This window comes from Wolffia australiana, chromosome 1, assembly GCF_029677425.1.
Source record: "Wolffia australiana isolate 7733 chromosome 1, ASM2967742v1".
Lineage (NCBI taxonomy): Eukaryota > Viridiplantae > Streptophyta > Magnoliopsida > Alismatales > Araceae > Wolffia > Wolffia australiana.
Genome location: NC_135835.1, coordinates 747,501 through 760,561, shown reverse-complemented (window position 1 = coordinate 760,561; position 13,061 = coordinate 747,501). Strand labels below are relative to the sequence as shown.

The 13,061-nt window shown below is 43.0% G+C and overlaps 2 protein-coding genes across 3 annotated transcripts in view; both read left to right on the top strand.

Annotated features, from left to right (window-relative positions):
- The first annotated feature begins 730 nt into the window (after nucleotides 1–730).
- Nucleotides 731–2,875, top strand: LOC144700442 (TIP41-like protein). The gene is made up of 6 exons (XM_078571851.1): nucleotides 731–888; nucleotides 1,162–1,578; nucleotides 1,639–1,950; nucleotides 2,023–2,272; nucleotides 2,355–2,462; nucleotides 2,537–2,875. The coding sequence occupies exons 2-6, from the start codon at nucleotides 1,318–1,320 to the stop codon at nucleotides 2,614–2,616; spliced, it is 1,011 nt and encodes a 336-aa protein (XP_078427977.1). The 5' UTR covers nucleotides 731–888; nucleotides 1,162–1,317; the 3' UTR covers nucleotides 2,617–2,875.
- Nucleotides 2,876–3,567: 692 nt separating this feature from the next.
- The window catches only part of PAS1 (FKBP-type peptidyl-prolyl cis-trans isomerase family protein), a 10,903-nt gene continuing 1,409 nt past the window's right edge, over nucleotides 3,568–13,061 (top strand). For both annotated transcript variants that reach the window (XM_078571847.1, XM_078571844.1), the window contains exons 1-16: nucleotides 3,568–3,803; nucleotides 3,964–4,048; nucleotides 4,314–4,383; nucleotides 7,681–7,778; nucleotides 8,106–8,228; nucleotides 10,684–10,716; nucleotides 11,136–11,194; nucleotides 11,369–11,450; nucleotides 11,727–11,885; nucleotides 11,966–12,023; nucleotides 12,099–12,247; nucleotides 12,336–12,433; nucleotides 12,507–12,576; nucleotides 12,693–12,752; nucleotides 12,824–12,880; nucleotides 12,967–13,035. In XM_078571847.1, coding sequence (XP_078427973.1) covers nucleotides 3,742–3,803; nucleotides 3,964–4,048; nucleotides 4,314–4,383; nucleotides 7,681–7,778; nucleotides 8,106–8,228; nucleotides 10,684–10,716; nucleotides 11,136–11,194; nucleotides 11,369–11,450; nucleotides 11,727–11,885; nucleotides 11,966–12,023; nucleotides 12,099–12,247; nucleotides 12,336–12,433; nucleotides 12,507–12,576; nucleotides 12,693–12,752; nucleotides 12,824–12,880; nucleotides 12,967–13,035 — 1,332 coding nt within the window. In that variant the 5' untranslated portion in view covers nucleotides 3,568–3,741. The remainder of the gene's footprint in view (nucleotides 3,804–3,963; nucleotides 4,049–4,313; nucleotides 4,384–7,680; nucleotides 7,779–8,105; nucleotides 8,229–10,683; nucleotides 10,717–11,135; nucleotides 11,195–11,368; nucleotides 11,451–11,726; nucleotides 11,886–11,965; nucleotides 12,024–12,098; nucleotides 12,248–12,335; nucleotides 12,434–12,506; nucleotides 12,577–12,692; nucleotides 12,753–12,823; nucleotides 12,881–12,966; nucleotides 13,036–13,061) is intronic.

The following is a 13,061-nucleotide window of genomic DNA, read 5'->3' as shown; positions in this document are numbered from 1 at the left end:
GCTCACTTAAGTCAGAAAGTAGATTTACACTTGATCCACCCATTGGATCCGATCTGATTAAATTATCCAGGCTAATACTCTACTCAGATAGCTCGAACCAATTTGTTTGGAATTGGGCTGATCGAATTAGTTAATAAAACGAGTATACAAAATAAATAAAAATAGAGAGGCACATAGAGATAGTGAGATACTCAATCCAATCTCTAGATTGATCTAGATTTAAATAGAAAGTTCCAATAAGATTAGAACGAAAGTTTCAATTCGATTCGATCTGATTCCTGCCCATATGAGACCAGTCCACTTGTGCGGCCCGTCAGCGGCACCGAAAGATGCACCGGATGTTTAGTGTCTGGTCGCAAACAGTTGGTACAAACAGTCAACGGACGACCTGTCCGTGCGATGTGAAATGGACGGTGGATATGGTTCTACGCCCGTGACCTGGTATCGGATCCTAGTCTCAGGCCATGGGACCCGCGGCCAGCTGTTGGCCACCGAGGCTGAAAAAAGGGCGGGGATTCGGGTTTTGGCGGCTGTTTGATTTTGCGCCGCCGGCGGCCATTGGGTCCGAATACCGAAAAGCTTGCTACGTCACTGTAACGGTCGTCACCGCCGTAGCGCAGCGTGCCACGTACCCCCAAAACTCGCCGCCTCTTTCCCGCGTCCTTGCGGCGGCACGTACCCTGTCTCGTCCCACTTTTTACGGCATTAAACGGTGGTTAACTAGATTGGATAAGCCGCTGGCGTCCGCTCCGCCATCGAGGCAGCAAGAGGGGCGGTGCGGTGTCCCGCGCAGGGCCGCCTGCTTCTCGTGAAATCTTAAACTGGATTTTAGTTCCGCGCCGGGGCAGCTTAATCTCCGGCGTTCCGGCGGGGCACGTTTGTGTATGGGTTAGGGTTTTCCCCCGCTCGCCGAATTTCCGAAAATTAAATCTAGTCCGTAACTATTCGCGGTAAAAAGAATTAATACCATTAAATACATATATCTATTTCCATTATATTATTTTTCTTAGAACTCCCGCCATCGAATGCCGAGCCCCGGGGCCTTGAAAACAACCTTTTTCTCCGCCGCCATGTACATACCGCTTGTCTGCTCTCTACCGCCTCTCTCGTTCTCTCACTAGAACTCCACTGTAGAGCTCACTCTCTCTCTACAACTCTCAGGATGTCTTCTTGCGGTCTGCCAGAGAGAAGAAGCCCAACTCTCGATATACTCGTAAAGTATATCGAGCTGCGGTCTGGTTCTGCAGTTGCCCGCTGGCGTGCTGTCTCCCCGTCGCTTTACTCTACCCTTCTTTCCAGAGAAGCGCTGCTTCTTTAATGGCGGAGGACATGGCCGACGTAGCGCGACGGTTGCCGACGGAGTTTCTCGCCGACGACTTCTTCTCGGAGAAGAACAGTAACGGGGGACTTAGCTTTCCGGCGGAGTTCCCGTTCTCGTGGGAGTACGGTTCTCCGTTGGAATCGGAGGCCAGCGACGAGGAAGACTACATGGCCGGGTTAACTCGCCGGATGGCGCACTCGTTCCTTCACGACGACGAGAAGAGCTCTGGTTACCCCGTTCCCGGCGTCTATTCTAAGGTAAGTCTTCGCTCTTCTCCGACCCTATTACAAAATAGTATTAATGGTTTATATGAACAGGCTATGGCGCCGGTGGGTTCGCCTCAGTCTCCCCTTTGCGCTTTGAGCGGCGGGAACGAGTCCGGAAGTGAGAGTTCCAACGGTCCGTCCCTTGTTTCGTCCCCCCCGTCATCCCCGTTAGAACTGTACAAGGACGACGCCTGGGACTTGCTCTACGCGGCGGCTGGGCAAGTGATGAGGATGAAGTTGAAAGACGAGCCTGGCCAGCAACAGCGAGCCGCGCTTGGCCTGCTTGAACACCCTGTGAGAAAGCCCGTTGCTGCTTGCCACTACATTACAGCGAGGAGCCAGCATCAACATCCTGCCCACCAGGTTTAGCCCGTTAATTATCCCCTGACGACGGATTTTTAAGCGCTTAAGGTGAGTTTATCGAACCTCTTGTAGGTGTTTAAGCAGCAGCATCAGGTGTCTGGCGCTTGGAACCGCCATAACAAGGTTTTAAGGGGAGGTAATACGAGAGGGGTTCGGCAGCAGGGTTTTGGCGCGGCGGCGTGGGCACCGCCGTTTCAACAGCAAGCGAACTCTGGTATGAGAGCGGTGTTCTTAGGAGTATCTTCAAGAAGGGAGTCTTGCGGGACGGGAGTATTCCTTCCTCGACGCGCTGACAGCCCGGCTGACTTCAGGAAGAAGCCAGGTCAGTTTATTAGTTCATACGGCTGCCCTGCTCGTCTCGTCTTGTCTTCTTCAATGGGCTAATAAACAAGTATCGTTTGCAGCTTGCGCGACAGTTCTACTGCCGGCGAGGGTGGTGCAGGCATTGAATCTTGATCTGGAGGAGCTCGGTGTGCAGTCTCGCTTGACTGGCGGTTTCTCTATTGATCACGGTTAGTGAGTGAAAAACTCTATTAAGCAGTTGGCTTAAAGCTAATTTTGATCATTGGGTTATGTCGTTCTTCAGGGTCGGTGGCGGCGAGGAGAAGCTTCCGTCCTCAGCCGGAGCCGGTGGAGATGCGTTTGCCGTCGGAGTGGACGTATTAGTACTAATCTTAGTACTAATCTAATTGGTTTTTTGTCCCCTAAATGGGAGGATAAGCACGGCGTTTGCTGAAGCGGCGGCGGCTTACTTAGGTGTTTACTTCTTAGTACTAGTATTGATGATCCGGGGTTAGATAATAAAAAAGGTCCTGTCTTTTGGTGGGTTGGGTTAACATAGTGATCGGTCGGCGACTTTTGAATAAACTTTAATCGCTGATGTATTATTTTTTGGAAATTGGTTGTAATCGCTATCTGCTTTATATGGGTTGTGTTTCCCGGCGTCGGCGCCGCCTCGGCACGGCTTACTGTAGCCTTTTCCAGCCAACTGAACTGCCGTCACCTGCTCGAGGCGGCGCATTTAATAGAGAATGCTGAATTTTGACCGTCTTGGGCTGGGCACGCACTTGTCGTGTTGCATACACTTATAATTTATGCCTGCTTCTGCCATCCAATGTCAGATGGGCTTCCCGGCCCACTATCTTGAATGAGGGACGCACTGGCCTGTGACGGACTATTCGTCCGGATGGGACGTGGGATGGAGTGAAAAGAAAATGGTTGAAAATGTGGGCCCCAGTAAAGGACGGAATGATTTTTCGTCATGGAGGTCTAGACAAAATTTGGGTCGAAATTCGTTCCGGGACCACCAGCCGGGACGGGTTTCGTCCCGTGGGACGAAAAAACAGTCCGGAGGTCTCGGACGATGTACCTGTATTCGCATCAAAGTCCCTGTATTTTTACGCGCATGTCAACTGACGCCGCTCCGAAATAATTGTATATATGTCCCCTAAATACTTAGAAAATATATATTAATATATTAAAAATATAAAACGGGTTTTTTCGTCCGGGACGAGAGACGGAACGGTTTCCCCCGGATGGGCGAAATGCGTCCCGTCCGTCCCGCACGTGCGGATCGCCAGATGGGGTCATGCCGTATTACCGACTGGGCTTTGGAGAAGCACGCGGATTCTGTTTTGTCGCGGTGGTTCACGAGGTTGTTCTTGGCTATCTCAGTGAGAAGTTCACTGCTCGGCGTCAAATTCTTTCAAAATTTCTTCGCCGGATCTGTGAATTCTATATATTCGGCAATTCGCGGGATCTGCTCGGTGTCAACGTCGGCTTGGTGGAAGGATGGATTCCGTGAATGATTTCGCGCCGAAACGACAGAAATCGACTTCTAAAGACGAATTTAGGTCAGTTGTAAGTTGTAACTATTTGTGGATTCGACATTGACGAACATGTTTTTCTCGTGAATGTGATCGTGTTTGAGAATTAGCTTTCCTTCAGTGTGAATTGATTGCCTCTGTTTTGCGAAAATACTTGTTGCTGACGATCTAAACTGATTTTCCGTAGGAGAAAGAATATGCCGCCCGGAAGTCTGATGAAAGCAGTCATAAGGTCTGGGGTGGACTCATCGAAACCTGAAGAGGGCGATCAGGTTTGCGTACATAGTTGTGTACCGCTGAGTTTTAATTTGGTGCGAGAATTTTCTGTTTGATAAGGCGCTCAATCATCTAGCTAGAGAGCTAATCGTCCGGACCTTGTCCTATACGCATGCCACTTTATAATACTCTGTTATTTCTTATTTGATTAAAATAAATGGCATTCTATATCAGTAAGGTACTTTTAAATGAAAATTTTGGTGAATTTGTGTAATTATAGAATACTTTTGACAGAAACTAAACTTGAGTTGATTGTTCCAGGTAATAGTTCACTCGACTGTGAGAACAGTTGGCGGAGTCATCGTCGAATCCACGAGATCGGAAAACGGAGGTATGTATTTCTCCTAGCATGACTCTGCTTTATGTTTGAACTGGGCGATGAATTTGATACTCAGAAGGGAATTTCTTTGGTGTGGGAGACAGGTAGATTTAGATGATTTTATGCAAATCAATCCATCAAGAATTTGTGTAAAGTAGATCATTCTCGTTCGGACTCATCGTAAAATAAAGTCAGTAAAGGATTTGGAGAATGAGATGCAAGGCGTCAAAGAAAAAGGAAGAATTAAATTCGTCAGAAATGAAAAAACTAGAAGAAATGGCAGGGTCAACCAACTACAGGATGAATGATAGCATGGAAATTCGTGATGACTTTACACGCGTAAACCTGAGGACTTTAGAGTATAGTGGGAAAGAAAGGTACACTCTTACAGCGGAAGGAGAAAGCAGCCACGTCAAAGTAGGCACCTTCTCCATCCTTAAAAGAACTGTCCAGCCACAAATTTATGAGGACAGCAAGAGAGTCGAGGTTTCAATAAGGGGAAGGGTGGACATCTATATCCCAGTGTCCAGTGGAGATTAGTGGGGATGCTACCACTTTCAGGAACAGATCGAGAAGGATGGTTTGATCTGGCTGCAATATTATTCTCTCTTCACTCCATGACTATACCTTTAGTTCACTTAAATGGTGAAGTGCTTTCCTCATACTGACTGATTACGAGCATCAAAGGATTCCTATGCCAGGATAATTTTAAAAATCTATTGGCTAAAAATTTATGCGCTTCACAGGGTGGGGATCTTTGCAAACTTCTAATTTGTATTCAGCAGAGGGTTGGGTGCCAAATTCAGCCATTGTGGACTCATCCAAAACCATATTGCAGTTGATTTTTTTGAGAAGGCCACTCAATTCTTAGCAACCATGGCAATGTGCTTGTCTGGCATTTAGTGGAGTCCCATGATGTCAGTAGCGTGCACCTTATCCAATTTCATATTTTATTAGGATATGAAATTCTAAGAGTCTCATCCTGATAAAAAAGGAAATGGACTTAGGGCTGAAATAAGAGAATTTCGGGTGTTACCAAGTGAGAAATTCGATTTGTTAACGGTTCTCTATGAGTCTCATAAACTCAAATGTACTTATGATAAACCCTGTTGATGAATCAATGATACGAACCCGCAAGCTCGTATCTGGGATAGGACGAGAAGACACTGGAATGGACATTGGCACAGGGTCAGGGAATGCCGGGGTGGACTTTGGCATGACGAGAAGCAGGCGGAGTGGATGTCGCCAGAGGAGAGGTCCAACAGAGTGGACATTGCCGGAGGGAAGATAGTGGCGGGATAGACATCGTTGAGGAGCCAGACACATCTCTGATACTTCTTGGCTACTCTCCTAAAGGGAGGGCTGTCCTACTTAAAGGAATTACATAAGCTCCAATTGATTTGAATGCCCCTATTGGGCTGGAATGCCGAAAGAAACCTAGATACTACAAGGATCGCATCAATAAATGCAGCGCCAACTCTATCCGAGATATGTTCTATGAATGCTGGTGACCTGGGAATGTTTCCTATTATAGAGGCATCGTGGGAGTAAGCTTGCAATTGGAGAAGATTTTTTGCATTCCTCTTGATAATGGTGTGGAACTCTTGAAGAACCAATATGATAAATGTGAAGGCTGAGGATGGTTCGGGGACAATGGAACCCAACATAAAAAATAAAGATGGAAAGGAATCACACAAAGAATTGGATGGAGAACCAGCGCAGGGGTTGAGTTTGCGTTGAAATGTCTCAGGATTTCAAAGATTGATGATCCAAATATAACTTATTCATCTGGAATCTGTGGCTGTCTTTAAACCAAGTTTATTCATTTGAAAAATAGGATATGTTCAGTGTATGAGTGTAGTTTAAGAGGATCTCGGGCCATTTGAAAGGATTTACTGATTTGAAAGGATCACAGGCCGTTGCGTGTCCCTTGAAGAAAGCGAAGGGACCATAAACGAAGGGATCAATTAGGGTTTGCCAGAGAAGCATGCAGCTGGAGCTATGGGAATAATCCCAATAATGTTAATTCATAGTTGGGCAAATGCCCCTTCTTCATTCAAAAAAAAAATGCAGTGGTTGTTGGTCCTATAATATAGGTATAAATCAGAACCATTAAGTTTAAAATGATAAATAAACGAAAAATAAACAGCTATAATTTAACATCTGTGGATGTTATATTTCTAAAGAAAAATGAAAGAATAAAACGAGAGACTAATATGGTATATTTCAACACCCCCCCTAAAGCTGGGAATTGATGTTCTTCATTCCCAGCATGCCAATCAGCCTTTGCAAGAAGGTCGGCATATTGATCCTCAGCCTCAACATGTTTGCATTTATCATGTTCTCCCGGTAATTCCACAGTGCCTCATATATCCTGTGTGGGATACCTTGGAATTATGCTTCCACACTTGATATAGAGAAAACCACTTGCTTCTTACTTCTCCAGGTAATCTAGTTATCTCCTAGAAATAACCGTAGCCTATAGTAAATCTCCGGATAAAAATGTTCTGTGCATAATCAGCGTCTGTATTTATCTCACAATCAGTATGATTATATGAATGAATGGTAATTCCACATACATCCCAGCAGAATCAAGCAACCGAACAAAAGAGTCAACATATTCTGGAGAAGACCAGGACTTTGACCATACAGAGTAACACACCTAACACTTTCTGGGGAGGCACTGCTGTGCTATCTAATTATTTAACTTACAGACTACCCACTCCTTCCCTTTATTGTTAAACTCTCCAAGAAGTGGTTACAGCCGCCCATCTTAATGCCCAGCTCCATAGTGATTTAGTACTGAAGATATTTGGGTTTGAATGGTATGTGCCTCTACACCCTAATCAAACTAGTAAATTAGCTCCAAGAGATCTCATGTTTATCTTCGTTGGGTATTCTAACATTTATGTTATCACTAATCCCCTTAAATTATATTTTATAAACAAGGTGTGGTCTCCATTACTATGCTTACATTGCATTACCCTCATTGTCTTATGGGAGTGTAGCCAGGGTCTGGTCTTCCAGAAGTATCAACTCTTATACCCTTTGGCCAACTACCTATTCTAACACAACTATGAATTAACCATAATACACTGTAACGGGGTTGGGAATCACGTCGATTCTCTCCCCTTTCTGACCAGCTTGTTCTTGGGCTGTGTGTTTGACCTTGTTCATCTTGTTCGAATTCTGCTCTCTGCTGCTGATTTGCCTTTTCATGTAACTCTAATCTGGTTAATGATGCTTATATTCGTCTATCTGAGCTAATATATTCGTCTCAAGCTCTATGATTCGTAATTTTTTTCCCAGGCAAAGGGATACCCATTAGATATGTTCTGGGAAAGAGCAGCATATTGATTGGCTTATTGGAGGGCATATCAACTATGCAACGCCTTGAGATAGCAGTGGTATTTTGTGAAACTCTTCTAGCACAAAGCTGCCGCTGCATATTTTTTCTCTGTGAAAGTACTTAAATGAGCTGCTACAGATTGAAACTTTGAAAGATTAGATACAAATGGTTGGGTTTATTTTGTGTGTAAATATCTCTTTTCATTAACTTTATTATTCTATTTGAACGACCACTTTTTTCTTGTGATCTTAAATTTTTTTTATCTTACAAGTTTGTATAAGAAAGTGTCCTTTTCCCTCATCATTTTTACTGTATTTTTTAGCTTACAGCCTGTCTTGTATGGGGTAGATGACTTCTTTTCCTGATATATGACGATCTTGTGCAGTTCAAAATGAAGACAGAAGTCCACTATGGCGAACCTGAATGCCCTGTAACTGCTCCCGATGGTTTTCCGAAAGAGGATGAACTTCATTATGAGATTGAACTTCTGGACTTCTTTAAAGCAAGGGTAACTCCAAGAAATTTCCTGTGCTTGGTTTTGTTAACTAACTATGCATCTATTTTTCTAGGATACTTTGGACTCTCTATATATGCTAATATCATGTTTTATAAACTCCTGAAAACCTTATAAAGCTCACCTTTCCGTATTTGCAAACTGAATATAATCCTGTGAATCACAATCTTAGTTCATATAAATGAATCCAGTGGATAAATAGTCTTTCCAGACGGTCATTGGTAAACTGACATTGCCTTTACATTGAGTTTTTTACGTCAGTGCATGAACGAGCCCAAAGAGATTCATTTTCGGGCTCCATGTTGGGTATTGTAGTACTTAAGGAGTATTGTGGGATATGAAAGCCTGGTTAGTAAACGGGGAGGAATTATGTTGGAGATGTTTACAGATGAAGATTAGCAAAGGGGGCTGTGCTCTTGACCAAAGATCTTCATCAGGTGTCTCTTTCATTGGAGAAAATTTGGTGACTCCAATGAATTGCATTCCAACTGCCAGAACCCTTCCAATGGTCTGGTCCTCACCCCCTTGCTGATTGCCCAGCATGCAGGTGTGAAGAGCACAGCCTCTCTATTTGGAGGGTGGTGCCTTAGACTGAGCTTTTTGGTGACTACCCATGTTGGCTTCTACGACAGGCAGAACTTTATGACACAGCAGCAGATATGCTTCGATATACGTAAGCACAACTTCTTTCGGCATCCAGAGTCTTTCTCTAGACTGTTTGACATGGAAGGGAATCATGCTTTTTCAAAATGTGATCTCATCCTATGAAATCTATGAATATTTCTGGCCTCCGTGGCACAGGAGAATGAGCAACCATTCATATTCTTTATCAAGCTATGCCAAGTGGCTGTGTCCCTTCTGGATATTACTATGACATTGTGATATGATCCTCCCATGGAATTATCTTAGGAAACACAAGAAAAGAATGGAGCACAACACATGTGCCACTAAGGGTGCATATGACTAGACAAGAAACGACTCTAGATAAGGATGTCTATTCCAACATAACATCAAGATTTGAATTTCCCAAAGTCACAACTGGCGATTGGCTGGAGCACTGGATATCCTCCCATTCCAAAGAGGAGTGACAGCTGATGTTGTTTTGTACGTCATTCTATCCTTCCTATTCCCTATTCTACTCTCTTACCTTCTCATTCTCACCCACTCTCCTCCAATGTGATTGTAGAACCTACCTTGTATTGATTTCTGTAACAAGTATCAAAACCAGTGTCATGAGCTAATTGAGTGAATACTTTTGTATTTTAAGTGAATCCTACTTAATAATGATTTCTTAATAGGCCCTTTTATTGTCTCTTACTTTAGTGAGCCAGCCCACTTCTGTAACAAGTATCTAAACCGGAGTCATGAGCCAATTGATGTACATTCAGTGGGAATAACCCTTAAAAGGATAAGAGTGACAGTAGGCTGGATGACTAAAATCAACATGGTTCTGAATGCCCATGTCATCGCTTCCAGATTCTTCCAGCATTTCCCAAATCCAGTCTCAGTGGAAGGTTCCTGAATAAACATGTGAGTTCTTTTTTATTGTTGGTGTCCCCAACCATAGTTTCTCTTATTTAGGCTATCTAGTGACCTCTAGTTTGAGCGTCTCATCAATTTCATAAAAAAGAAGAATACAATAAAATGTCTTTGCAGGGTTTCTGCAGTGGTATGCAGCTTTTAGGGCTCTGGTGGGCACATGCATCTTCTAAGTATGTTTGGTTGGCAAACATTGATTGATTTGTCAATTCCGAAGACAAATAATTGAAGGATCCATTATTTATGAAAACTGATCTCTTATTAGTGTGCTCTTGGATTAAGCTTCTGGTTCATGTTGCTGTTCTTTGTTTGAATTGCATCCAGCGACTTCCTTAAAACTGAGTGAATGTAATTGGAGTCTTGATTTTTAATTCCTTAGAGTAATCAGTAAAAGGTCACAATTTGATACCTTGGCGGAAATCTGCAGCTCCTGATCGATCTCTCCAGATGTGGTGAAACAGCAGGAACTGTCTCTGGATCTCCTCGTACTCAACTTTCCCGCAACCCCTTTTCCCTCCTCCTTATTGGCCTTTTCTAACATTTGGATAATGTCTCCCCCTTCCAAACGTACCTTTTGTTAACGGGCCTCCTTGTCCTGACGTGCCCTTGCCTGTTGGCTACATAGGGGAAGGGTTAGGGTGGGGAACTTTGACACACTCCTGAAGAAGAAATTCTGCCAGGGTCAGATCTCTTCATACCGCCACTCTTTGGTTAAGTTCACAAAAAAGTTCGTTTGAAGTTGACTTGATCGGCAATCATGGGCACCCAGAAAATTCTTATTAATACCAGTATTTGAAATGCATTTGATAATATTTGGTTTTATATTAAGCAGATGACTCTGATTTTTTTGTTTCATTATTAACCGATGACATGTTTAACTAATCAAACCTTATTTTGATAAATTCTTCAGGTAATTAGCGAGGATCTAGGTGTTATCAAGAAGGTGCTAATTACTTCGTGCTGTTTGTATTATCCTCTTTTAAAGAATTCCCAATCCCCTCAATTTGAAGTTAATCTGAGTATCTTCTGTACTTTTTCACCTTTGGATGAAAAATCATGTGAAAAAAGTGAGTAAAGAGTTTTCTGGTTCTTAGTTTTTGTAACCTTTTGCCCCATGGATTTATGTTTTTGGCCAGTTGAAACAAATAGCCAGACCAGAACATACCAATATATGAAAAGCATGCAAAAAATCCAAATTTTATTTTTTGCCATGAAATTATTTGAACGCATTTAATTTCGTGATACAAGGCGTGTTGGATTTATTTTTCTGCATCCTGTGGGAGATGCATTCTACACAACTTCTGAGCTATATCTATTTTTGAATAAGAGTGCATTTTTCATAATTGATGCCTTTTTATTCAGATAATTGACGAAGGGCAAGGGTGGGAAACACCGAGGGAGCCTTACGAGGTGAAATCATGGTACCGTCTGTTTTCATCCAAATTTTGCATTTATTGTCGACAGATAATGATATTTCGCAAAATTATGGCATAGCATATTTCCCTTCTAAAGTTCATAAAATATTCAATAATTATGTTGCTTGAGTTTCCCATCCATGAAATGACCAAGAAATACTTATATGGCCCTATTACCAGGATAACAGCCAAGTCTGGGGATGGACGTGTGGTTCTATCGCGCACGAAGGAACCTTTTTTCTTCACATTTGGGAAATCTCAAGTAGGCGATGACACCATTCTAAAACTTCTATTTGCTCTGAATTCAGACAATCCGTGTATATTTTTCTGAGTAGCGAAAATGAAATAAGATATTCATTTACTTGAGTTGGCAAATGAACCGTTTTATCATCGTAGTTATAATTTGTGTGTATTTGTCTAATTTTCCCTACGCTGCCTATGGAGGATTGCTTTTTCAAGGGTCAATTAACTGTTTTATTAAATCTGTTATTTCATTTTATTTTTGAACTTCTCGTTTGCTTATGTTTCCTTGCCGTAGATGCCAAAAGGACTAGAGATGGGAGTGGGTACAATGACTAAAGGCGAGAAGGCAGTGATATACGTAACCCGTCCCTATCTGACTCAGTCAACTTTGCTTCCAAATTTCGAAGACTGTGACGAAGTTCACTTCGAAATCGAGCTGATCCACTACACTCAGGTAAAATTAGAAGAATTCTGATCATGCATGTCGGTAACTACGCTATTCCATAAACCATTCAAAATATTAATTTGGCTCAGGTTAGAGACATGCTTGGTGATGGGCGTCTGATCAAACGTCGGATTGTTGATGGGAGAGGTACTGGGTCCTTTTTAAAAAATGGTATCTTAGCCTGACTAGTGGGATTTTTTTAAAAAATTGGGCTTCAACCAGGCGAATTCCCCATTGATTGCCCGATCCAAGACAGTTTATTGCGCGTGCATTACAAGGGCATGCTTCACAACGAGGATATGACCGTTTTCTATGACACAAGAATCGATAACAGCGGCCAGCCCCTGGAGTTCAGTTCTGGAGAAGGACTTGTTAGATATATACACCCTTTGGTTTTCTAAACATGTATGTTACTGCCAACCCTTTGTTTTTATAAATCATTTTCTTCTTTGTGATTAGGTGCCGGAGGGTCTGGAGATGTGCGTTCGTCTAATGCTGCCTGGAGAGATAGCCTTGGTCACATGCCCCCCGGATTATGCATATGATAAATTCCCAAGGTCATGAATACAATTAATGTAAACCATATGCTATATTTTTGAACTCTGCTCTTCTCAATACTAGTTTTCGCAGGCCATCTTCCGTTCCAGAAGGTGCTACCATTCAATGGGAAGTTGAACTTCTAGGGTTTGAGACGCCTAAGGTGTTCAATAAGTTTACGAAGCAGTGAATTTACCTCAACCCCACCCCCAAATAAAACAGCCATATTATTGCTTATACCTGAATTCCACGTCAATTTTAATGTCATGAATGTTTTAGGACTGGACCGGCCTGAACTTCAAAGAAATCATGAACGAGGCGGAGAAAATAAAGAATACGGTGGGCTGTTGACCCTTCTGCATATATTCCAAAGTTTTCCTCCGATAATCATGTATATTTGTACACGACAGGGTAATAGGCTTTTCAAGGAGGGAAAGTTTGAGCTTGCCAGGGCCAAGTACGAGAAGGCATGCAGTTGTTACTTTACCTGGAAGATGCGGGTTGACTTCTTATCTTGTTTTAAATCCCAGCGTTGACTTTGGTCCTTTTTCAGGTTCTCCGGGAGTACAACCACGTCAACCCGCAAGATGACGAGGAGGGCAAGATCTTCCTTAACTCAAGAGTATCTCTCTCATTCTCTCTCCGTCT